General features: G+C 31.2%; 2 protein-coding genes across 4 annotated transcripts; both read right to left on the reverse strand.

Moving 5' to 3' along the window:
* Positions 1-7,880: 7,880 nt before the first annotated feature.
* On the reverse strand, positions 7,881-18,720 carry LOC111711417 (coagulation factor V). Of its 3 annotated transcripts, none has more exons than XM_023485781.1 (8): positions 18,442-18,720; positions 16,670-16,785; positions 16,318-16,381; positions 14,682-15,210; positions 13,422-13,515; positions 10,765-10,848; positions 10,629-10,663; positions 7,881-8,320 (listed from the first exon to the last, which is right to left on the reverse strand). In XM_023485781.1, exons 4-8 carry the CDS (start codon positions 14,707-14,709, stop codon positions 7,938-7,940), a joined length of 624 nt encoding a protein of 207 aa, XP_023341549.1. In that variant the 5' UTR covers positions 14,710-15,210; positions 16,318-16,381; positions 16,670-16,785; positions 18,442-18,720; the 3' UTR covers positions 7,881-7,937. The 3 variants fall into 3 exon arrangements, with proteins under 3 accessions (XP_023341549.1, XP_023341547.1, XP_023341548.1); XM_023485779.1 differs by lacking the exon at positions 18,442-18,720 and adding an exon at positions 17,355-17,581; XM_023485780.1 differs by lacking the exon at positions 18,442-18,720 and having other exon boundaries at positions 16,670-17,038.
* Positions 18,721-18,746: 26 nt separating this feature from the next.
* Positions 18,747-25,361, reverse strand: LOC111711419 (uncharacterized). The gene is made up of 6 exons (XM_023485782.1): positions 25,262-25,361; positions 24,627-24,726; positions 24,193-24,276; positions 20,693-20,731; positions 19,765-19,845; positions 18,747-18,956 (listed from the first exon to the last, which is right to left on the reverse strand). Exons 3-6 carry the CDS (start codon positions 24,271-24,273, stop codon positions 18,828-18,830), a joined length of 330 nt encoding a protein of 109 aa, XP_023341550.1. The 5' UTR covers positions 24,274-24,276; positions 24,627-24,726; positions 25,262-25,361; the 3' UTR covers positions 18,747-18,827.
* Between the last annotated feature and the right edge of the window lie 1,755 nt (positions 25,362-27,116).

Below are 27,116 nucleotides of genomic sequence, written 5' to 3' on the forward strand. Positions count from 1 at the left end.
GTCGACGTTTTGATTTTTCTAGATTTTAGCTTTTGTTACGATAGTGTTCATCAAAAGTATAAACGTTTGAAACGTTACGTTGGACAGTATGACATTTTATGACATAGAGAAACGTTACGTAATGAATTTTCTGCACTTGAATACCTTATACAATGTTAAGCTTTAGTAAATGGTAGTAAAACAACAGTAAGCTCCGTTACGTTTTCAATTTCCTGTTTAAAAAAAACTTTCCCAACGTATCGGCTTTAGTAATATAACCACACTTTTTAACGTTTCACTTTCATGCAAGGTAAATGTTTTCAATGCATTGCAATGCATTTCATTGAAAAGAATATTTTTTGTTAACGTTACGTTTTATCTTAACTTCACCAATAAAAACTCTTTTAATTACGCTTAGGAATTTTGCTAAAATGCAACTTTTCCTACGTTACGATTTATTGAAACGTTATTGTTATACCTTTTTTTGTTACACTATTTTACAACTGGCAATCAAAGCTGTTTATTCGTGTCGAAAGTTATGAAAAAAATTTCTATACGTTACGTTGTATTAAAATGTCCAGGCCTTGACGTTTCTTAATTTATAATTCATTAAAAATAATATTAGTTCGAAATGAAAGATTTTTTTCCGTGATAATTGTATTCCTTCTTTCGTATTTAAATTAGTGTCGTTAATCCCTTTTTTACGTAATCTGTATGTTGCTGTTGCATTGTTAACCTTTTTAGAGAATGTGTAGAAGACTGCAGCAATATATAATCGTGTGCTTGACGAGCTTAAAAATAGACATGTTTTGAGACACTGCATAAATCATAGTTTGAAATATTGGGTAACAAGGATATAAGGATTAGAAATATAAGTGTGTGACGACAACTCAATTCCGTTAGACTTTCTTCTCTATCAGAATTTTGAAATATCAAAAGTCTACAACACCATCTTGCAAAGATGTAGAGATTAGAAAATTATAACTTGTAGCGAATGTTTAGTTCTTCTTGTGTTTTTTTTTATGTTACTTACAAAGGGAGTAAAAAAAGCGGCATTAGCTTTAGTTTACAAACCACAATGAAAATGTTTTCAGAGTTCATGTTTGGGGTTAAAAAATATCAAAATAAAGTAAGACAATTGCTAAATTTTTTAACACAAACAACGCTAAATAAAATTTTCTATTCTATTCTAAAATTTCATAAAATATATTGATGAACAAAACATAAAACACATTTTCGAATTGATAAAATATTTTTCCAGCTAAGTAAATATTTATATTTATAATTTTTTTCAACCTAAAACATGAACCTTGCCAACTAAAGTTTTGATTTGAAATAGTCAATTAAACATGAAACATAGCAATTGTGTAGTGTACACAGACCCGTTACACTTAATAAGTTGTTTTTTGCCATTAGTAGATCATTTGCTTTATAACAGAAAATGCATATGTAAGATTTCTTAAATGTCGTCTCCCTTTTCCAGCGTTTTATTGTGTTTCATTAAACAATGCAAAAATCAAAAACCTTTAATGTCTAAGAAACATTATAAGATTTGAATTTTCACTATTAGCAATGTTACAAAAAAAACTCGTTTACACTTTAGAAAGGAACTAAGTTTTTGTCAAATATACTAATCCCTATATCTTTCTAACCTGATGGGTTAAACCATTTATATTTTAATATTTAAGGTCTACGACATCGGGTTGCAAAGATATAGTAAATGAAAATTAGAGTTTGTGGCATAATCTCATTTCCTATAAATTTGAATTGAAATACCATTAGTCTTTGCTGCCATATGCATAAGTCATCTCTTACATTAATAGATTAGAGACGTTTTAAAATGTTTTGATTGGCAGAATTATTGTTACACTTTTGAAATTAAAACTCAGCCCTCATAAGCTTACGTTTTATGAACAATATTTACATCAGACCTGACTCGACATTGTCTCGAAAACGGTCAAGGGGTTTTAAATAGAAAAAGAACTCATTTTGTAATTACAAAAAATAGTTTAAAATTTGTGATTGTTGTCCTCGGTTGTCGTCATGCTTAATAAAATGTTGGGTTATAGTTTTTATTATCGACTTTAACTCTTGATATGGGCCGGGATCCTAAAAACCATTTCGTTCAATTTGTGCTCATTTCTAACATTCAGTGTAATAAATAGGCCAAGTGTTAGTTTTATAATTAATATCGAGTGCACTGGATTGCTTTGATGTCTTTTCCATAATTGAGGGAGGGGGAGTAAGAAAAATTTCAGAATTCGTCGCTTATTAATTGTCCGAAGCCAGGATAGAGTATTTAAGGGGGTGGATGGATGCAGCGGACGGTCAGTGGTTTCTCAGAAACATCAGTTCAGTCAACACATAACTTCCGTAGTGTAAAGGCATAGTGAGAGCATTATTAAGATTTATTCACAAACAAAGGTATATATATACATATATAAATAGTGTAGTTTAAATTTGTTAAGATATTTCAAATATATAGTTTAACAAAAGAAAAAGAAAAAAATATAAAGTTATCAAATGGCGACATTGATTATTACTCATTACATAAAATATTTATTATTTCAGTTATTATTTTATTCTTGTATTAATAGTTCTTTTAAGTTTCCATGCATGGTCCGATGAGGGGAGGAAGGCCAGCCACAACAACTTCTCGTCCGAGCCACATTCTCCTCATTTTCTCGTCCGAACCACCTCGAAATCCTCGTCCTTTGATTATTATGTGTTGAAAAGTTACTAATTCTTGAAGATAAAACTATTTTTTTTAAAATCTGGCCACGTTAGGGCATTAAATATGGATAAACTAAAGTATTGCAATGATTAAATCATGTTTGAATCTTTAGAGACATGAAAATGATGTCAAACTTTATTCAGGTAAAACTTAAAACTCTTCTGCCTTCGTAATGGTCAACCTTTGCATATGAAATAAATAGCAAAATATTTGGCATACCACTGCCTATCATTTTCCCCATGGAACCACCCGGAAAAAATCTATGGTTTTCACTATAATTAAGATAAAAGATTTAAGTTCTATAATCTCGAAATTATTTGCGGCATTCTATACCAGAAATATCTGAAAATGCGCGTACAAAAGGTGAACATTTTTAAGGACATAGAACTCGAAAACTTTTATTCAATTGAAACTTTTTTTTTCATTTTATTAAAATTCAATATTTCATTTATGCCCTAACGTGGCCCGATTCTTAAAAATTGTTTTATCTTGGAGGACTAGACACTTTTGGAAAATAATATTGGAAGGACGAGGATTTCGAGGTGGCTCGGACGAGAAATTGAGGAAAATGTGGCTCGGACTAGAAATTGTTGTGGCTGGCCTTCCTCCCCTCTTCCGATGGGACATAAAAATATTTTATTTGTTTCTTAACTAACATTTTACTAAGATCAGAAAGATTTACAGAACAATCGTTTGCAATAGAAAATAAATTACTGCCAAGAACTGTGTTAAGGTCATTTTTGTATAAACTAGAAAAAAATCTAATAAAAAGGTGAGAACTTGCTTCAATAGTCTCATAGAAAGACACACATCTACTAGCTAATATAGTTTTTACATGTAAACATTGTGAAATACTTTCAATCAAGTACCTATGCGTATCTCTAGGTACATTAAAAAGAATTCTAATAGCAGTATTCCATGCTGTATACAATTTTGAAACACATTGGGAACTCAAGTCCCAAATACTAGATCCATAAAAACTACAATGAATATTATACAGTTTCATAATAACATCTGGATGGTTTAAATAGATTTCTTGGTTAAGGGAAAGAATTTTTGAACTGAAATTAACTCGTTTTTTATTACAATCTATGGTCATTGAATTATCACTTTGCAGAACATTTCCTAAATGTTTCAAGTTGTTGACAAATGATAAAGGTAATTCATTCAATAAAATTGGGGTTATTTCATTATAATTAATCCTTTCTTTAGAAAAAATATGCTATTTAGTTTTACTTTTTTCTATTCAAATATTTGTACTAAATTTCAGTTAATTAGCTTTAGCAAAGTTTCCACGAAGGATTTGAGTCTTTTTACAACAAACTTGAATTTTCCAATTCTTATATCTTTGCAACCTCTTGAAGATAAAGAATGTTTAAAAACTTTCATGTTCAATAGACTCTAAGCGTAAAGTGAACCTTGATGAAAAGATTGCATAACGTTATAACCCTTCATAACGTGTTAATAGCGTTGTATGATCAAGTATAAATTAGTGAATTGTGCAATTCTACTGCAGGAAAAAATGTAGGATTTGTTAGGATAAAAAAAATTTAGACCTTAAAGATTTACAATATCTTCTACTTTATTGATAAGATAAAGGTTTCGAGGTTTCCGTTTTGAATCTTTGCGTCCAGATGTTCACTTGACAGCTTATGCTCAGCTTTAAATATTTTTCAAACATTTGTATGAATACTAGTATAGTGATCAATAAGATAAGATAATCAATAAGATAATTTGATATTGTTCTTTTAGATATTAAGATGAGTTTCAGGACTTTTAAGAAAATATTTATTTAAGAAAATATTTCTCAGCAATTAGAATTGCAAAATGGTTAAGCTAGACTTGAAAAATAACGAAATATTATCATACCACATTAATTCTTAATTTCTTGCTAAATTTATATTTAACAAATCGTTTGTTTCCCCCAAATAAGCCCAAAACCAAGTTTCAAGTTGATTTAATTTTGATACTAAAGGAAGCAAATATCCCGGGTAGAATCTTAGAGTCTGAAACCTAGTCTTAGACGCCGGGCCGACCTCCTCAGACCCTCTGTTTTTGGAAAAAAATATCAAATTTCACCAAATATATGTAATATGAGCAAAAACCATTAAAATATTTGAGCATTCCTCTCCCCATCCCTTTCTTCAAGCACCCCTCCATATGTCCCAACCCCAGTTTCTGCTGTTTCCAGCAGCGGACGGTCAGTGGTTTCTCAGATAAAGTTCAGTTCAGTCAACACATAACTTCTGCAGTGTAAAGACATAGTGAAAGAATTATTAAGATTTATTCACAAACAAAGGTATACAAACATATATAAATGGTGTAGTTTAAATTTGTTAAGATATTTTCAAATATATATTTTAAGTAAAGAAAAAAAATATATAAAGTTATGCACAAATAGGCGACATTGATTATTACTCATTACATAAAATATTTATTATTTCTTTCTTGTATTAATAGTTCTTTTTAAAATCGGAACTTTCCATGCATGGTACGTTGGGACACAAAAATATTTCATTTGTTTCATTAACTAATAAAAAATCTAATACAAAGCTTAGAACTTGCTTCAATAGTTTTATAGAAAGACACACATCTATAACTGGTTAACATACAAGTAAGCATGTAAACATTGTAAAATTACTTTCAATCAGATACCTATGCGTATCTCTTGCTACATTAAAAAGAATGCAAATAGCAGTATTCCATGCTGTACATAATTTTAAAACACATTGGGAACTCAAGTTCCAAATACTAGTTCTATAAAATCTACAACAATGAATATAATACAGTTTCATAATAAAATCTGAAACTTTAGAATGAGATATCCTTAATAACGATCGCTTAATCTGATTATCAAATGTATACACTTTTGATTTTCTTCTTAATCCTCTTTTGGGATATTTCTACTGTATAAAAGTTACGTTTGATAACGATTACAGATACAATGCTATATCGATTGGACTAATATCCGATTGAATTAAATTCAGCTGTTGACAAGCCGGCTTTTAGAGCATTTAAACAAATATGAATTTAATCATATTGATATGAAATTATTAAAAAACATATTTTGAACGTTAGTCTTAATAAGCATTAATCCAAAACTTACGCTCGTTCAATCAATGTTTAGTTCAACTAATATGATTCCATCAACACCTGAAATCCAAACCGGTTTTAAAAGTTAAAGAGTTCATCTTAACATGACACGCTGATTGGTTAAATTTTTAACTTCTTTCTTGATTTGAAAATCAGAGTTTGTGGCAAAGACTCAATTCCTTTCATCATTTCCTGAAGACCTGTTCTGCTAGGAGAAAGCAGAATAAGAAGCCTTTTATTTTTTACAAAAATTAATCTGTAATTATTATCACGTACCGCATCTTTGCATTTCGGCTCCAGCAGCTTTTTAAGTCATTATTAAATTGATTTGTAATGTCACAGCCACCGCTGCCCCACCCCNTGTTTAAAAACTTTCATGTTCAAGAGACTGTAAGCGTAAATTCAAGTGAACCTTGATAGAAAGATTGCAATATCCTATTCATAACGTTATATCCCTTCATAACGTGTTAATATCGTTGTCTGATCAAGTATAAATTAGTGAATTGCGCAATTCTACTGCAGGAAAAAATGTAGGATTTGTTAGGAATAATCACTTTAAGACCTACAGAAAATCTACAATATCTTGCACTTTATTGATAAGATAAAGGTTTTGGGGTTTCCGTTTTGAATCTTTGCGTCCAGATGTTCACTTTACAAATTATGCTCAGCTTTAAATATTGTTCAAACATTTATATGTATATAGTGATCGTTAAAGTAAAATTACTTTTCAATTTATAGTGTCGTCTGATCAATTAGTGATTTTTATAATTTTGATAACGAATTATTTTCAATTGCGGCCTTGCGGAGAGTTTCACTTGAAAAATTATGCTTACAGTCCCGTATTGTTCAAAGATTTGTATAGAGTCATCGTTACCGTAAAATTACTTATCAATAAGATAATTTGATATTGTTCTTTCCGAGATTAAGATGAGTTTCAGGACTTTTTAGAAAATATTTCTCAGCCATCGAAATTGCAAAATGGTTCAGCTAGACTGGAGAAATAACAAAATGTTAGCATACCACATTAAGTCTTTGTTGAATTTATATTAAACAAATCATTTGTTTTCACCAAATAACCCCAAAACCAAGTTTCAAGTTGATTTAATTTTGATACTAGAGGAAGCAACTACAGATGATATCTTTAAGTAAGCCCATTTTCACAAAGAAGTATTGCAACAACTCTGAACCCACTCTCCAAGTCAATTTGTTTATTAAAATGAATTTAGCTTTTTTCAAAATTCATCCGAAGTGCTAACTTTAAACGAGATCAATTTATTTTAGAGAAAAAATTTTAAAAATCGGAAACATTTTTAAAGATTGCAAGAAGAAATGTTAAACTTCATTTTCCAAATATTTACTCAATCAAGGTTTATTTCAAGGGTACTGGAGGGTCACTTACTTGGAATTACCTCCTTTTAACGCTAAATAATATTTCTTCTTAAGGAATTTTCTTGAGGAACTTTCTATACCCTATATCTTTGCAACATGATAGTATAAACTTTTGATTTTCTAAACAATTATATTATTTAGTCTAACGGATTCATAATTTGAAATATCTAAGGTCGGCTACATTGCGTTACAAATATATAAAGATTAGAAAATTTAAGTTTGGCACAGACTTAATAATAAAGAAATTGAGTCTTTGCCACAAACTCGTGTTTCCGAATACCTATAACTTTGCCGCCTTATGGTGTAAACCTGTGATATTTCAAACTTAGATTATTTGATCTAACAGAATTCATAGTTTGAAATATCTAAGATATACGACATTGGGTTGCAAAGATATATGGATTTGAAAATCACATTTTGTGGCACAGACTCAATTCCTTTGTTAAGAAAAGATCTTGTTCACTACTGATTGATACGTTTTACATACTTTTCATAATTTTTAACATTTCTCTTTCTTTAAGACTGAGCTTATGTGCCCCCTATAGCAGTGCACCAGGAACCCTATTTAATGAACTATACTTCTTTTCTGATAACCTGGCTCACAAGAGAAGTTGCTGAACTCTGTATAAGCGGTTCATCTTTGGAAAATAAAGAAATTATGTGAACTATAGATTCAATAATTAAATCAGATTCAGATTCTATTTTTGCAAAGTTCAAATGACTGATATTTGCAATGTATTTATCAATTCAAAATTTGTCCAGGAAGAGACAGTTCTTGATCTTGATGTACAATGATGTCTGCTTGGATCAAGTCAGGTTCAGGATCTGCTTGGATCAAGTCAGGTTCAGGATGTGCTTGGATCAAGTCAGGCTCAGGATCTGCTTGGATCAAGTCAGGTTCAGGATGTGCTTGGATCAAGTCAGGCTTAGGATCTGCTTGGATCAAGTCAGGTTCAGGATCTGCTTGGATCAAGTCAGGCTCAGGATCTGCTTGGATCAAGTCAGGTTCAGGATCTGCTTGGATCAAGTCAGGTTCAGGATCTGCTTGGATCAAGTCAGGTTCAGGATCTGCTTGGATCAAGTCAGGTTCAGGATCTGCTTGGATCAAGTCATGTGAAATTGTACCTACAATATCATGTTTTTATTAGGCCATCATTCAGAAAGCAAAAATCAATACAGATTCAATAAAAGTGTGTGCACCCGCCCCCCCCCCCCACCTCAAGACAGATTTATTAATAGGGTATGCAAGGTATTTTATGGTGTCACGTTGGTAGACTCTGTGTCTGCATTGGTAGATAACAAAATGGCATGATTTTTATTTATAGTTTTAAAAAAATATTAAAAACAAGTGTTAAGTAATTAAATTCTTTGGGAATGAACAAGACAATTTTCTTAAAAATCTGTTGTAAATAAAAGAGTTTTAAGAAAAATCTGCAAAAATAATCAGTGCGAGTCAGCACAAAATATCACCCAAACTTACAAAGGTAACAAAATGGATTTTTCTAAAAAACAATTGATTATAACATGTTATTTAGATTAGGGAGGATTTGTAAATAATAATTTCTTCAAAGATGTTTTATTTCAAAAGATTTAGTGCAACTTTGAATTCCTAATTTTTTGTGGATTTTTCTGTAAATTTTAAGAGATGTTTTTAAAATTTAGAATAACGTATAAAGGTGTTCAAATCAATTTTTTAAGACGTTTTTTTTTGCTCAAAGATAAACGTTTTTGGAATTAATTTTCTTTGTAAAAAATCATATCTTTGCATTATGTAAAGTGTGTTATTTGGTTATAGCTTAACTTTTCCGATTTTTTATGAAAAATTGTTAGAAAAAACATATATTCTAAAGTTTGAAGATATTTGAGTAAGAAACCTAAGAAAACAATTGGAAATGATTTATCATTGCTTCAGACATTGCTGTATTTGGTCATATATTTCACTTAGGTTGGTTATAGATTGCAATATTTGGTTATAGTGTTAAACTATATAATTTTACACTTGTTTAGTCTGGTACAGTAAAAATGTTTATAACAACACTATTTTTCATGAGTCTATACCTAACAAAACGTTTATATTATTTTTCACTTAAAAAATCACGATCAAAAATAAACACCCAAATCCAACAAGAAGGAACTTTAGAAAAAATTTAGATTATTTGATTTTAATATTATTCACCCCGGCCCAAGCATTAATAAAAGTTGAAAACCTTTTCTCCAACATAAATCTTTCTTCCACTTATTATTGAGGATATCAAGCTGTTCAGCAAAGAGAGGATCATCAAGATGATCAGCGAAGGGAGGATCATCAAGGTGCTCAACGAGGAGAAGATCATCAAGCTGCTCAGGATGTTTAGTTCTCTTGAAAACAGTTCCTAACTTCCTAACATTAGCTTGAGTTTGATAGGAGCTTGTGCATTACAAAGAGCTTTGCACATATAGCTTGCTCACAACAGAATATTTGGGTAAACTAGACCCAACATCTTTGGGTTGAAAATCCCAAAAGATGTTTTAATTCAACCTTTGTGCTGTTTCATATTAAAGTAAAGCTATAATAACCAAATTCCACAATTTCATGTAAAACCAAATACCGCAATCTACGCAAAAATATTTTAATAGTTTTGTAGTATGTATACAAAATATGCAATACTTACAACATTGACACTGCGTTTGCAGGAGCTACTAAAGATCTATATGGAGTAACTACTGGAGGAAGAAAAAATTCTAAAACAATAAATAATCCCTACAAAGCTTAGCTCTTGATTTGTATTGCTTAGCTCTAAAATTTTTTTTAATGCACTATTTACATATTTGAATTTAATGCCCTGTAAATGTTACATCACTGAGTGCAGACAAAAATTTGCGACTAAAGATTTACCTGAAATAGTATTTTAGTAAGAAATAATTTTTGTTAGTTTAACATCTCTACTTACAATGATTCAGGTTTGAAAGATAGATATAACCAAATTTAGCCATTTTTCAAATATAACCAAATAACTCACTCAACTGTACATATTTTAAGCCTAAAAAATTAACCATACTATAGACTTGAAAAAGGACTGAAAGTAAAAGTCCCAGATTGAGTTGCACAAGGTGGCCGATCATAAACCTTTCTGCCTTGGCTATGGAGTCCCGCTACTCCTTTCTCCGGCATCAATTCCTCCCTGGCTCTGCCTTGACTGACTGTACTGAATCCAGGTAAACAAGATAAGGGAGGGTTTAATATCCTTTGGAACCTGGCCTGTTGGATAATCAGGCTACACAAAATCTTAGAGTTCAATAACATGGCGCTTTTCTTGGGTTAGATTATCAGGCTAACAAACATATTCTCCCTTGGGAGTAATAAACTGTTCATTATTATTAACAGTTGTGAATCCTCATTAGTTATCCAGTTATCTCAAATTTAAACAAAGCATAGTCGATTCGTTTTACTTACCTTGATTAGATGCAACTGCATTTGAGGATTTTACTCTAAAATATAGTGAGTAAATTTTTTAACATTGATGCTTCAAACTATAGTTTGTAAAATTTGAAAAACTTGAAGATATCAGACAATTTTTATAAAGTTTTACCCTCGGCCTTTAAGTTCAATCGCATCTTGTGAATTTACGTTGCCTGCTCTTGGGTGCGCTTTTCTCTTATTTCTTTTCAAAGTCCTAAATGTATCAAATTTAAAAACGGTTGACTTGTGTTTAGGGTTTCCACCAGGTTACGGTTTACGTACGGAAATGATTCGGAAATTTTTTCCTTTTCTATTATGGAAAAGGTTCCGGAAATACAGAATTCCGGAGCGATTTTTTCCCGTAAACCTGAAATTTCTGGAACGTTGTTTCAAAATTATGGAACGTCCCAGAATATTGTTCCGGAAAATTCCGGTTCACGGAAAAGGTTCCCGAAAAATGTTAAAGTCATCTTAAACTTAAGTAGAAAATAAAACCAGAAAGTAATACTATTACATGAAAATAGAATGTAACTGGGTTAGCTGTAGTTAATGTAATACTACTGTCATACTCATGAAATATAAATCTTGAGTCTTGACTACCATGTCTCAAAATAATTTCATCTTCAGAAAACTTTGGAAAGGAAAACGACATATATACCAATCCTTAAGTCTTTTTGATGTTAGATAGCAAATATGTTAAATATTAACTCATAAAATTATTTTTAAATTGGTCTGTGTGCAGTATAGTATATGCACTAGGTGATCGCCGTGTCTCATGTTTATTGAACTATTTAAAGCCATAAGTTAAGTCTAAAAGTCGTCAGCTCCTATTCCAGAGATTTCTGGTTCTATAACTCTATTTACATACTTTGCTCGTCTGTTCGTTTGTCCGTTTGTATCAAATAAACGTCAAAACCGACCGAGCCAAAAATTTGTGAGGCAACTCATATGGCCCAAGGGAAGCAATAAAACTGGTTTAAAAATTTGTGCGGGAAAAATGCCGATTTTTTTAAATTCACAAATTTAAAGCATAGTTAATTTTTATAAACTCTTATTTATATGGATCATTTCATCCTATCCTGATCTAATACGGAGGTGGGGGAGGGGGGTCTAGCCTATCCATGACCCACTTAAAAATTAAAAACTAACTTGTCAAAAACTATTGCGGGGAAAGTGAAAACTGTAACTGTAAAATAGAATATATCATTATAGAACTAAAATGTTTATTTAATACATGTCAAATAATAAGTTTAAACGTTTAATATTTTACTTTTAACATTGCTTTCTATGTCTAACATTGTGTTAAAACTTCAGGTTTACGAAATGGAAATTGGAAATTTTACGGTTTCCTTGTAAACCGGAAAAATATCCGGTTTACGAAATGGAAACTGGAAATTTTACAGTTTACTTTACGTTAACCGGAAAAAATTCCGGTTTACGAAATGGAAACTGGAAATTTTACGGCTTTTAAAATATGTAATTGAAAAATTTTTTTTTAGCTATTTCAGATTGTCCAACCAATCTGTGCACTAAAGTGTGCGTTTATTTGTTTAACGAAATAATTTCTAATTTTTTTTTAAGTCAAGAAGTTTCAAGGTCAAAGTTTTAAAGTAGAGATAGGGTTTCCACGAAATGACTAAATCTTTTGCGCAAAATTTGCGGTATTTTCGCGCAAATTTTTTTTTGCGAACTTTTGCGCTATTTTTTCGCATGAAACGCAATGAGTTTTGCGCGGTATTGCGTTATTTTTTTTGCGCAATTTGCGCAAAACCGGAAATATTTTTTGCGAAAGTTGCGCATGAAACGAAATTTTAGTTTTGCGCAATTTTTTTGCGCAATTTGCGCAAAACCGCAAGTTTTTGCGCAAAACCGCAAGTTTTACGCAAAATGTAACTTTTTAGGCAAATTGTCAAAAATTGATATTCTAAGCTTAGAATTAAAAAACTGAAGATTTATTCCATACATGAAAAAAATATTAACATACGAGTATGATAACGATTATACTACACTCAATTGGTTACTTACAGTTACAAAAAGTTTAAATTAAGGGACCAAAATCAATAAAATAGAAATTAGAGAGTGTGAAACTTAGCAATATTTTAATCCTATTAAATAATTTCAAGTGACCCTTAAAAGCTTTGCTTAATCAAGTATAAATTATAATCTTAAATTTTTTAAAACAAATTTCTGAAATCTTTTTAATCTCATATAAAATAATGCAAGAAAGTAACCAATGCCTAAAGAATCCACTTTTAGGAAATATGCATGTCCAAAACTAAAATTGTCGAGAAAATTGTGAGATTTGAACTCTTCTTAACTGTCGTTGGTCAATTATGTAAAAGTGACTAATAGGAAGACATTCCAAAACAAGATTTTTCCAGAATTGAATTCTAAGAAACACACACCGTCATAAACCGTTTGATTTTTACGGAATTGCGGAATTGCGCAAAACTCTAGTTGCGGAATTGCGCAAAACTTGAGTTCTGCAAAAGCGAAATAGGGCAATTTTGCGCAAAATGACTTTTGCGAATGATTGCGCAAATTGTTGTTTTTTCGCGCAAAACTGATGCGCAAAGAAAGAAAAATTTTGCGTTTCCTTCCGCAAAAATTGCGCAAAAGTTTTGCGAATGGAAACCCTAAGTTGAGAGCAGCAGAGGAAAACAAAACAAAATGGAGGATGCTGAAAACGTTACTTACCCCCCCCCCCTCTTTCCCTTGTATTTCTAGGGTTAAAGAAAATTAATCTATAAACCTAAAATTAAAACTCGTGTCTATAATATGCATTGCCTGTAGTAGTCATAAACTATATTGGCGAGAAAGTAGTTTTGCAGAGATCTTCTAGCATACACTCGGAGTTTCTTGTTTAACAGGATAGCAACACCTCAAAGAGAAAGATCCAAAGATGTCTCTAAGGATAGCATTGATACTGACTGCGCCTTCCTGGAAAATCCAGATCTGTCTCCATTGCAAAATCAAAATGAGCATGAAACGAAATGCTTATACCGAGCTAAGAAGGGGTTTTATGAGAAAAAAGACAGAGCGCCGCGGCTAACACCTTCTAAGGAATCATTCAAATTAGGTAATTCCCTATGAATTTCATTTAAAGATATTGTACTTTCAGGAGTTTTTACTCTCAGGAGTTTGCACTTTCAGGAGTTTGTATTTTCAGGAGTTTGTACTTTTAGGAGTTTATACTTTTAGGAGTTTGTACTTTCAGGAGTTTGTACTTTTAGGAGTTTGTACTTTTAGGAGTTTGTACTTTCAGGAAATTGTACTTTCAGGAGTTTGTACTTTCAGGAGTTTGTACTTTCAGGAGTTTGTACTTTCAGGAGTTTGTACATTCAGGAATTTGTACTTTCAGGAGTTTGTACTTTCAGGAGTTTGTTCTTTCGAGAGTTTGTACTTTTAGGAGTTTGTACTTTCAGGATTTTGTACTTTCAGGAGTTTGTACTTTTAGGATTTTTTTACCAAAAAAATTTGTAAACAATTTAACAAAATCGTCATATTTATTTNAGAGTTTGCACTTTTTAGAAGTTTGTATTTTAATGAAAATTTACTTTCAGGAGTTTGTATTTTCATCTTCCCCCCACCCCACCCCCGCTTTATCCTTAAGTATTTAGAAGAAAATGTTTCCAACTTGTGTGGGCAACCCTGTATGTCAGTTTAAGCATTTTAGTTAAATGAATTGTTAACCTAATAACAAGTGACCCTGCATTGATAGAGTGTTATGTCCGATTCTCAACGGTACCTTTAACAGCATAATTGTGAATTAGTTATTCATTTATTTGTTTTTGAAAATGACCAGAAAAACGATGATATCTTCCATCTTAATGCTCAGGTTAAGGTCTCAAGGGTACCGTCGTGAATCAGGCATGTCATCTTTAAATATGGGTTCACTAAAGTTTACAACGAAAGCCCTGGACACTTCTGGTTATAATCAAGAACGATTTTTAAGGGTTGAAACGAAAATTCTGTTTAAACGAGAACGTTTTTTGTTCGTTTAAAGAAAGAGCAAAATGTACTTAAGGACGTGCCCTGCTCAGCTACCTGGAATCACATAGCCAAACACCAGCATAACAGAACCATGAAGAGGCCTTGCCTCACAGCATTACCGATCAAGGTTTAAATTGGAATCAAAAATGAATTTAAAATAATGGTAAATGGTAAACCTTGCTAAATGATAACAATTTAATGATTGAATCAATTTCCATAAAAATAATCATATGATTAAAATTATATAAACTATGCTATTGAAGGGACTGCAAGCGTAAATCTAATTGACCCTCCATGCAAAGAAGGTAATGCTTGATTCACAACGGTAAACTTTTGAATGTTTATCAAGAAGATAACTGGAAAGTAGATTGACTGTTAAAAGCATTTTCAAACATTCAAACATTATTTTTTTATTTTTTGTTACTTTGAGAAAGTTATTATCAATATTCTTTAAGTATACCGCAGCTGACAAACAATTAGTGTTTAGAAATTATAAAAGCTTTTCAACAACATCTTTGATAAAATTGAATGGAACAATGATTTTCCAATGAATCTTCCTGACTTTAGTGTCTATGTCTGGTTTCTAAAAATGTTGTAATTTTATCCTAAAAATCTGGCTTCAATTCTCAAAAGAAGTGATTTTTTTCTGTGGATAAATGGTACAATTTTGTGACATTCTATCTCCTCTAGATTTTAGCGTTTAGGCCAGTTACTCCTCAGAAAATTTGGTTGTCTTTGAAAATATGTAAAGTACAGGGTGTTCCACGAAACATGACAGTAGCAAGAAGACTTGAAAGTCGACTTAGAATTTTGAACTAATTTGTTATATTTGTGACATTCAGCCGTCAACCTAGTTTGTATGGTTCTTGAAACAATACCCACAAATTTCTCCAAGTCATCACATTTCCAAAATGTGGTCTGCCCTTTTTTGTTGTTGTCAATATTATTGAAAATTTCGTTCAGATTTCCATGCACTTTTTTCAAATAAAACCCAAATTGTCGAAATGTGAAAGAAATTCTTCATATTGCAACCTAATCATTAAAGATTTGTTTAAATTAGTGGCCTTAAGAAGTTGGAAAAGGGACATGTAACTAGGGATGTTAACGTTTTCATTTTTTTTTTGAAAACGACGACAAAAATCGAAAACTGAACATTTTTTTTAAAAATTCGTTTTTTGAAAATTTCCGTTTTTAATACTATCATTTTTTCAAAACGATCGTTTTTCAAAACAATCCATTCTAATAAACTCGTAGTTTCGTCAACGATTGTTAACGACGACCCTTTGTTAACGACCGTTTTTATAAAATTTGATGTTTTGTTTAACGACAACCCTTCGTTAACGATCGTTAACGACGACCCTTTAAGTTAACGATCATTAACATAATTGTCAATAACGTTTTTTCAAACACAATCGTTTTTTCAAAAGTGATAGTTTTTTTAAACAATCGTTATTGGTTTTCTAAAAGTTCAAAACGAGTGGGTCGTTTTTAAAAACGATCGTTTTTTTTTTGAAAACGAAACAACTGTTTTTGAAAATGACTAAAAAACGAAACAAAAAACGATTAACAATTCACACACCCCTACTTCAGCTTTTTAGGGGCACAATCAAAGGGGGGGCATTCCCCCTCCAAATCCATATTAGACAAAAATAGCCTACTGCCTAATCAGGATAGGGTTAAAGGAACTTACTTTATTTTCAAAACTTTCTTGGATTTCAGTAGCAGTTGTTTCCTCCAATGTTACGTTGTAATTTCTAAAAATATTTTAACTGAATTTTAAAATTGATATTAAATGCTGTTTTGTCCATTTACACTCGAATATTTTTATTATCATTAAATAAAATTATCGGCACTGTTGACGTAATTTTATTCACAATAAATAAATTTTGACTTACAGTGTAAAGATACGGATCAGAATATTACCAAAATCTTTTTAAATTGTTGCTTAAGATGGTTTAGAAAGGTATAAAAGTATACCTGTGAAAATCTGGCATAGAATCTTTTACGGGAGGGGTTATTTGAAATTAAAAAAATCAACTTACACATAATAGTGAACAGCTACTATGATGCCTCCAGTAATAGTGACAGAGATGCTGGCTAAAGTTGTAAATGCTGTTGTCGTCCGCTGAGGTCTGGAAGCAGCTTCGGCCTCGTATACCTCATTTATGATAAAATAAAAAGAGTGTCCCAAGAAAATTTTATTGAGCCTTTTTATGAAGTTAAAGTCTCTAATACATGCTCCAGCCTCCATTTAATGTTGTTAAAAAGAAAAACACCTCCATGATTAAAAAACTACGTATAACACATTTGTTTTTGCAGCGTTTTTGGATTGTATATTTTCTGTCAGGGTCAAATCATTGTTTAGACCAACAATTGCATTTATTTACTTGTGACTCATTTCAAAAATAGCAATTTCTTAAAATACTTAAAGTTTTTTTTTCTTTTTATAAATAGAACTGAGGTTGAAGCTCTCATGATTGAGAAGCTAAGATTCCTTTTATTATCGGCTTGGAAATAGTTAAAAATATAGATTTTTCATTTTCATGATATTTAATAGATAAGGTAAACTAGCAAATAGGGAAATAGGAAAACATTAATTTTTAATATATTATTTGAAAAACGTATGTATGAAAACTAATAAAATAAATTGTTTATCAGTGATATTCTGCATTTCTATTCTCACATCTGTTGTAGTGTTTAGTGTTGAATTGAGGCTTTGATGATAACCTGAAAATCTTTAATCCATCCAGATCCACCAGGGTTGGGTTTCCATTAGTCCCTGTGATATGTGTATGTGTATCCCACGACTGTCAAAATACAGGTTCAGGTTTCCTGTGATCCTTGTTAAACACAAGGCTGGGATCCCATTCTGCAGTTTCTGTTCCTGAGAGTGACTGCTTTTTGAAATTTCTTCTAACTCTCTGGAACAGGGCTGGTCCCCTTCAACTTCTCTCTGGCTTTGTACTCAACTGAAGTCATTCTTTGATAGCTTTCCTTTTATATCCAAGGGAAAATTCACAGGAATCTTTCCTGGGAATCTGCGGAAATTCCCGTGAATCTGTCACAGGAATATTCGGTGAAAATGCCGACAGCTATTCCAAGGAAATTTTTCGTAACCCATTTCGAGGAATTTCACGGAATAGACGGAATAGCTGTCGGCATTTTACTTTATGAATACCAGACTAAATCTATTTTTAGACCTTCTTCTAGTCATTAGATTTCATAATGTATTGCTATTTAGAAAACCAACGAAAAAGGAAGAAGATTGCACAATTTTTGCAATTTTTTACTTATAAAGGAAATTTACAAATTTTCAGATTTCCTTGAATAAACATTTAGTTTATGAAAATATTGCAAAAAAATTTTCATTTTTAAAATGCTAAATTTATTATAGTTTGCGGACTTCTTGTTTTGAAAACTATTTGCTATATAACTTAATATTGTAATTGGTATTTAAAATTTTGCAAATTTGCGATTTTTTGGCATATCATAAAAGCAGAGCCCAAGGAGCCCACCAGAATATTTCGGGTAAATGACCCATTTCGGTTGAAAAACCCGTTTTTTTTAAAAAATCATTTTGAAAAATTGATTTTGTTCTTTCTCATTTTGGTTTATTTTCTTGCTGAAAGATTGTTCAGTAAAATTGTTCTTTCAGTAAAAAATTTTTTTTTTTAAGTCTTAGATTCAATATAAAAAACTTTTTGGGTTTAAACAGTTTGGTCCAAAACTGGAAAATTCATTCATTCATTTAAAATTGAAATAAAGCATTTTTGAACAATGAAGATCTCTAAAGTTGCAAAATTAAAAAACTTACGTGTTTAAATTTGAACCGCTTGATTAGGTAGAATGAAACCTGCACAAAATTGCATATTATTTATAATTTATAAAACTAAAATAGATTTTATTGAAATCTGAGTAAAAGATAGATTGCCATTTATTCCAAATTACTAGAACTTTGACCAATGCAAAAAGCATAAATTTAGTTTGGAATGAGTATTTTGAATAATCCAATGCCGAATTTAAAGAATTTCAGCCTTGTCGCTGAACTGCCAAAAACCAGTTCCTATTGGGCGCTGGCTCAAATCTTAAAACACTGAATACATCAAATGGAACCAACCATGTTTAAGCCGTGAAACAAATTTAAGCCGTTTCTAAAATTTGAGATTTGGTATAAATTCTTCAAATTCGTCCTCAGTTTAGTTAATTTTTATATCCCTGGTATAGTACTGAGAGCAAGGTATAGATCATTAAGCAGAGGTTTTGAGCCCTGGGCATTTCTGTCAGAGAGGAGTACACCTCCGCAGATGCAAATTCAGACACAATGGAACCCTAGCAGTAACCAAACAAATGTTTTGAATTACGGAGAATTAAAAACAATTTAATATTAATATTTGTGATGCAATTAACTCTTACTGAAAGTTTTGTGATCAATTCTTAAAAAAAGGTAATATCACTTTTTTGAAATTATTGTTTGAGCATCTAGTTTTGGATCTTTATGATTTGTCAAAAAAGATGACATATTTTTTTCACACCTTTTTCTTTTTTTCTGTTTTGTTTTTAAAAAAGTCCATAGATTAATGATTTTCAAAATAGTTTCTTTTCTTTTTTCTTCTTCTAAATCAGAACAAGACTTTTTTTAAAAAACAGATTTTGTTAATTTAAAGGACATAAGCATATTTTTTAATGACTTAAAGAATTACATATAGCCATGATTGAGAAAACCATATTTTTCTGGCTGTAAATTAATATTTTCATTTGCAGTTTCTCTGTTTAAGCAAATTGTGGAATTATGCAGCATAGCTGACAATGTCTTTCTTGATGCGGTTTAAGGCACCTTGGTCTTCAATTTAATTAGCTTTAAACTTACAGAATCGTATAATAATCGTATGCAGCTGCCTACAAAAAAGAGAAAAGGCAAAAAAATTATGTTTAATCGAATTGTTATCGAAAGTCGCAGCCTTCTAGGCCCAAATTGTTAAATCCACTTGAAGGGTTCTCTTGTGAATAGGTCATTGAACATTTGAAAAAAAAGAAGTCATTGAAAATTACATTGCATTTAAAACAAATAGCTGTATGCCTATTGAATTATCTGTAGACAATGAATGTCCACCACCACCACTAATATCATAAATATTACCTTAGATATAAGCGGAAAGATTCCAAACGAGTCCATGGCTAGATCGAAGAATATTGTACCACAAGTATGCAAAACAATGACCTGATGTCATTCACGTTAATCTTGAAACCTTTTTTTGATGGTACAATTATTTAATAAATTTCTTTTTTTATATAAAGGTCCTGTCAACGCAGAAGCATCATTTCAAGATCTTATTTATCGTTTGTTTGAGAGGACTGTAAGGTAAATTTTTTCAAGTGACCCTCCAGGTGAAGAGGGCAATGCTTGATTCTTAACGGTATCTTTCTTTATAAGTTTTGTCTAATTAAGTGTGAATGATATACCATATTTAAACCTAGAAAAACAACAGTACCATACACATGATAAATCAGGTTTTAATGGGATTCAGCAACATAGAGCAAAACTACCTCGGGTCATCAATGAAATAGGCTTAACAATATAGGATGAAATGACTCAGGGTCAAATGACAAAGGTTGCGACAAACGTGCACAAATTTCATTTAATCTATTTTTTGGTTCCTTTGAACTATTTTTATGTTCATTTGAAATACGATCGCCCGCTCTGCAGCTCTTGGCCCACTAGCCTGTTCTAGCCACAGCGCTTGGCCTACAAATTGTCGTAACAAAATCTAACCCTGAAATAGTACAATTTTCTGTTTAAATAAACGTAAAAATAATTTAAATATTTTTAACCCTTTATCGTTTTACCCTTAAGTTTTGACTGTTTGTCGTTTGACCCTGTATCATTTTACCCGAGTTTGTTTTAACATATGTCGTTTGACCCTAGGTCACTTGGCCCTATGTCAGTCAATCAAATTCAGCAATGCTTGCCATCTTTGCAGGGAGGGTCACTTAAAATGACGCTTATATACAGCCCAATAAAAAAAAACATAAAGGCCGGGAAAGACTGAGAATAGTTAAAATTTTACCATTTTCGCCAGCTGCAGGATACTTGCATCAGAAACTTCCTTTAACAAAATTGCGGAATTTTTGAATTTGTCTATATGGAAGAAAACAAATTTACACATTTTTTCTCAAAATTTCTAACCAAAATTAAATTAGATACAAACTTGCCTTAAACAATTTTAATGTAAAAAGAGTTGGTTTAGATCTGAGTATACTGGATTTTTTGGAAACACCCGTGTTTTTGGAGTGATTATTTAGCAAAATTAGATACAGACATGGTAAACTTGCTTTAAACAATTTTAATGTAAAAAAAGTTGAATTAGATCTGAGGATACTGAGTTTTTTTGGAAACACCCGTGTTTTTGAAGTGATAATTTTGATCACCATTGTCATTGTAAATCATTTGGAAACCCCCTCTTCCCCCTCCCACTCAAGAACTATAACAAAAGAAAGAACGACAAAGGGAGAAACCAATCAATGAATCAAACTTAAATTTGGCGGTTGCATGAATATAAAGAAACAAAACACAGGAAAAAGCTAAATATTTAACAATTTTTTATACAAACCTATCCAAGAATAACATTATTATAACCCAGGAGAAATAATATCACAATGTCCAATGTGCACAGATGAAAAAAAAGAAAAACCAGTAATTAATGCAGCACGCCTGAAAGCAAAAGTAAAACAGTCACAGACAACTTATGGAACAATCTTGATCTGGAAAATAAAAAAATTCCCGAACAGGTTCCTGAATTAAAAGCAAGTCTGTATGCAATGTTGCACGAGTACCAAAATTGATTTGTTGCTGGAATTAAGACCACTACAACAAAAAATAAGACCATTAGCCATCCCCCTCCGAGAAAAACTTAAATTGCAATTAGAAGATTGGCTCAAAGATGAAGTAATTGAGTCTTTAAATTCACCCTGATCATCCCCTTTAGTACCGGTCACAAAGAAAATAAGACCAAGCCATGGTGTTTAGATGTTTGACTGGTCACTAAAATGACAGTTTACGATTTCTTTCCAAGACCCAATATTAGTGATATTCTTGATTCGTTACTCATCAGGCTCATCGAAAATTTTTCAACTTTCACTTTTCTCGTATGCCTTTTGGGCTGAAAAATGCAGGAGCCACTTAATGCCATTTAGTTCAAAAACTTGTTGACATGATTGATGTTGGGACTGGGTGTGGAAGGAATCCTTGCATATTGAGATGATATACTTCTGCACATTAATGATGTTATTTCTCTTTTAAATTTGTACAAATTAGTTTTTCAGGCACACAGAAATGCAGGAATAAACAAAATTTTGAAAAAACATTTCTTTTTAGATCAGAAGTGGAGTATCTTGGACACAAAATAACTCAAGAAGGAATTAAATTATTGGCTTCTTATGCTCACAAGATTGTGCAGAGTTGCCCAAGGGTAAGAATGATCAGCATTTTTAGGTTTTGCTGGATATTATAGAGAATTTTACCAAGTTTTGCTGAGATTACAGCAAATCTAAATGAGGTGACCACAGAGATGATAAATAATTTTGAAACTCTTAAATAGATGTTGTGCAGGCCCGTAGCTAAGAAATTCTAAAGGGGGGGGGGCATCAAAAGTTCTAAATAGCATTGATAGATAAGTAAGGGGCGTGCCGGTGGGAAACACATTTTTGACAAACCTGAAAACTTAATAAGGATAAAAATTAATGAATGTTTACTAAAAACTAGAATTTTATAGATATTTTGCCTGTTTTCCTTCCCTTAATTCCTATTCAATAATTGAGAAGCTATTTGCATCAAAACCAAAAAAAAACAGGAGATATAAGATGTAAAGATTTGAGTTAAACTATAAATAAATGTGCTACTGAAAATTCTGAATCACAAATAGCCTATACTTATTTTTAATACAGGGAAAGTAAATGATGTTAAATTTCTGTAAAGATCAGAAAAAGCTCAAGCATGAAAATCTTCAGTTTTCTTAAATCTAAAATTTGAAGAAAAAAACTTTCCTGCAAGCTTATGGATGAGCATAAACAGCTATTCTTAAACCTGGCCATATTTTGTAAACAATTTAAATTTTTCTCCATGTTACTTTATTATGTAGTTTATGTTTTGAAATTAGTCATTTGCTCTATTCTCATTTTTTACTTTGTAGAATATAAGTTTGCCGGCTACGGAGGAGACACCTCTCTATACTCTGAACACAGTTTAATTATTTAGCGTCATTATTATGTTTAACGTAAATCACGAAAAAATTGCAAAAATCGTTGTTTGGTGAAATTGTTGCTTTTTATATGCGAAAAATATGCCATTTTTTCTCAAAGCAGATCGTTCTTTTGGAAAATTTTGTGAATTTGTCTCAAAAATTTTTTTTTTCTCACGAAATTTGCATCGTTTTTGCTTTCTTTCCCAATATTCATTCCCGCGAAAAATGTAAAATTTGCAAAATATGAAGGTTTTCGCTGGAAATTTTAAGTACAGTGTAACCCAGAACTTCGAAGCAATCAATAGAACTTAAAAAATGTCTTACAAACAAGTTTTAATGGGGTTATACTATAATATCTGAACCTCAGTACATGTAAACATAAATAAATAACCATGGCATATGCGGAAACAGATTTAAAGGGCTTAATATTGTTAATTAGTTAAAAAAATAATATCTGCTGCAGAATTATGTTATCAGTAGGTTTAGAAAACATAATTTTGTTAATTCTTCGGTTGTTCCTGAAGTTTTGGGTTGAACTGGATATTGTCAAAAAATGTATCATTTAAAGGGAGTGTTCGCGAAAAATGAAAGGGGGTATAGTATAGGCTTACGGCGATAAATAATCGCTTCTGATCACTACTAATCTTACTTTTATCTGTAGCGTCTATATGGAAAAATTGTTAAAAACGTCTCTTACCGAAGAACGAAGCGTTCATACAAATTGAGGAAGTTGGAACATACGACTTGGATCGTAAAAAAATCAAATCAATATCAAACAAATAATTTAAATATTAAATCCTATAGTCATCGATTATTTTTCGACGCATTTGTATATAGTTGATATTTCATAATATTTTTATTTTGTGTTTTTTTTTAATTAATATTTCGCTTACAACTTGTTTTTACGACTGGCGCATTCCCGGAAAAAATGGAAAATGTCGTCTTCATTATCAAAATCCTCGAAACAGGAATGAATGTTTTCAAAGGTCACTCTCAGATCATAGAAAGTGAAACATATTATGAAATATTAACTATATATGAATGCGTCGAAAAATAATCGATGTCTATAAGTTGTAATATCTGAATGCTTTGTTTGGAATTAAATTGATTTTGTTACGATCCGAGTCGTATGTTGCAATTTTCTGAATTTGTAAGGAATCTACGTTCTTCGGTATGAGACGTTTTTAACAATTTTCTCATTATAGACCCAACAGATAGAAGAAAGATTAGTAGCGATCAAAAGCGATTATTTATCGCCGTAAGCCTATACCTTCTTTAATATTTCGCGAACACTCCCTTTAACTGAATCAGTTTAATGTATTATTTACCTGGATATCATTAATATTAAAAAGGTAAGAGAAGCGTATAGTGGTCACTAAGTTCCACAAGCCCATCATTGAGCTTAGCATGCACTGCATTACATATTGTTAAAATATTTCTTTGCATAAAACTAAGAATATGTAGTTTTTACAAACAAAATAATAAAATTAACACAAAAAGGAAGTTTTTCATTCATTTTAATACATACTACCCAATCATTAAAAAAAATATTTATCATCAACGTTTGCAAAATCAAGGTACTAAGGTGAATTTGGCTCTTGTGCTCCAGCAAATTTTGTAATATGAAAATTTGACATTTCATAGAGATTAACAGAACTCGTAGTTTGAAATAATAACATTCTACAGAACCAGGTTGCAAGGATATCAGTATTTAAAAATTAAAGTATATTGAGGAAAGTGTCCGATTTATTTTAGTTCTCACCCGTACACTTGCTACCACAAGATATGTCAGGAAGAAGTTAAATTCTCCAAATATATCTCTCAGAGCCCAGAAGCTTGCTGAACTCCAAGGCACAGATTCTCTAAGTTAAAGGGACTGTGAGTGTAATTTCAAGTTACCCTCAATGCAAAGCAAGCAAGCAGACATAAAAGCGTTGTCCGCTAAAATAAGAATTAGATAGCCATGTTTATAATTTGGAAAATGTTGAGAAATTTTAAATGACTTCAAAAAGTTATTAACACATTCATCTCAAAGACAATGTTGATTTGGTTTTATTCAAGGAAAGGCTGATCCGTGTGGGTTTAAATTAGTTGAAAACCTTACAGTGGCAATTGACATGGCCGCAGGTAAAAGACCGAAAGAAATAGAAAAGTTTTGCCTGACATAAATTTTGTTTAATAAAAATACATAAATCAACGAAACAAAACAGGAAAATAAGAGAAATTAAACTGTTTGCTTTTTACATAAGAATGAAAGAAGCAAACATTTTTGCACGAAAATAACATTTAAAAGTAAAAATGTTTACGACGAAAGAGGCGTGAAGCAAGCCAAAAACCATTAATTCAATAATTTGTTTGTCTTTAAGGCGCTAAATATTATAATATGATGTTACTTACAGGACATATGTGATGAGAATGAGAACGTTGGCCAGTGGTGTATTTTCTCCAGGGGGAATCGAACGCTGGAAATTCCTGGTTGAGTTCAAGCAACATTGCATTTGTTGCTCCTTTTAAATTATGTTAAGTTTTACCAAGGATTAAAAAATTGGCAAAATATATTTTAGTAAAAATGTTGGACCATTTGTTAAATGAACTTTGAAAATTGGAAAAAAGGTTAAAAGTTTTAATTTTATTTATTATTAACCATCATTATTGGTGGAGCATGCTTTTGAGAAAAAACAAAATGGACGCAATTTTATGCTATTAGAGACCAGATTTAATAAATTTGGAGAAATAGTTAAACTACTCAACAATTAAATTTGAGATGTAAATCTCATTTCAAAATTGAATGATAAACAATTTTAATATTATTACATTTTGCATAATTTTTGATCTGAGCTGAGCTGAAAACTTTAGAATGAAATATCTTTAATCCCTATTACTTAATCTGAGTATCCAATGTACACACTTTTGATTTTCTTCTTAATCCTATTTTTTGGATATCCCTACTGATTAAAGTTACGTTTGATAACAATTACAGATACAATGCTATATTGATTGGACTAATAAGCGATTTAATTTAAATCAGCTGTTCACAAGCTGGCTTTTACAGCATTTAAACAAATATAAATTTTATCATATTAAGATGAAATTATCAAAAAACATATTTTTTCACATTTTAGGGCCATTTTTATTTTAAACTTTAGTCTTAAAAAACATTAATCCAAAACTTACGTTGGTTCAATTCATGTTTAGTTCAATTGATATAACACCATCAACACCAGAAATAAAATTTTTCAAAAGTTAAAGAGTACATTTTAACATGACACGCTGATTGGTTGAAATTCAAACTTTTTTCTTTGGATATCGAATGTTCTCGGCCCGGGTTTCTTGAAACCAGGAGTTTAAGCATTAATCTTGATTTCCATCATTCTTAAGTTTTCAGCTCTGATCAAAGTATTAGATAATTTTAATTAAAAAAATAATTTTGTTTATTATATTTGAACAGAAAAAAATCGCATAATGTAATAATAACAAACTTATCGAGAAATGAATTATGCAGTGTAATAAATAAATTACATTTTTTTAAGCACATTAAACGTAAAAAAATCTAAATGTCTTAAACGGACCCTCAAAAATATGCCTAGCAGACAGCAGCACTGTGTACTAGTTTAACCGTTTCTCTTTATCATTTTATTTTTTTTATTTAATATTTTCAGTGACAGTGCACACTTGTGTTAGACAATGTTAAACTAGACAAAAATATCGTTGACTATAGAAATGCATAAATGAATCCTAAGGCTGATCCAGGGTTTTATCATCTTTGGGGGATATTTAAAGAAAAATGTACTAGACTTCCGACTGCAAAGTGTAAATGGTAAATACAGGAATGCTTTCCTGACGGTTTGCCACATACAATGGCAACATGAGCAGCTGAAAGCACGGAACAATTCCTGTGATAAATTAACATAGATTATTTTGACATTTTTATGCAACTTAAACATCTATTTTTATGTACTGTTTCGGGAACGTCCCCCCAGGGCTATAAATAGATTTAAGGTATTTCAGGGTTAGCATAATAAATTTGGCTTAAACATTTGAAGATTTCAAATAAAATACTGAATGATTTGGGAAACGTTGGGAGCACAGAGCAATGATTAAGTGGAGACTACCTCTATGATTGTATAAATCATATCAGTTTACTCAAACATTTTTCTGAAAATGTTTGTAAAACCATCCTTGGCTTCATCTTAAAATTAGGCTTATCTCGAGTGTTTGTTTGTTTTTGAGCAAACAAAATGGTATAAATGTA

Source organism: Eurytemora carolleeae, unplaced genomic scaffold (genome assembly GCF_000591075.1).
Source record: "Eurytemora carolleeae unplaced genomic scaffold, Eaff_2.0 scaffold1163, whole genome shotgun sequence".
Taxonomy (NCBI): domain Eukaryota; kingdom Metazoa; phylum Arthropoda; class Copepoda; order Calanoida; family Temoridae; genus Eurytemora; species Eurytemora carolleeae.

Bases quoted from the DNA above. Each gene is read 5' to 3' on its own strand.
- LOC111711419 (XM_023485782.1), bottom strand. From the start codon at position 24,273: ATGCTAAGCTCAATGATGGGCTTGTGGAACTTAGTGACCACTATACGC. The intron at 20,732-24,192 runs GTAAATAATACA...ATTTTGTTAAAG, and splicing joins TTAATATTAATGATATCCAG to GAAGTTTCTGATGCAAGTAT. The intron at 18,957-19,764 runs GTAATATTTATG...GGTTACTGCTAG, and splicing joins TCTTTCCGCTTATATCTAAG to GGTTCCATTGTGTCTGAATT.
- LOC111711417 (XM_023485781.1), bottom strand. From the start codon at position 14,709: ATGCTGGTGTTTGGCTATGTGATTCCAG. The intron at 13,516-14,681 runs GTAGCTGAGCAG...TTTCTCTTTGAG, and splicing joins GTTTGGCTATGTGATTCCAG to GTGTTGCTATCCTGTTAAAC. The intron at 10,664-10,764 runs GTAAAACTTTAT...ACTATATTTTAG, and splicing joins ATTGAACTTAAAGGCCGAGG to AGTAAAATCCTCAAATGCAG.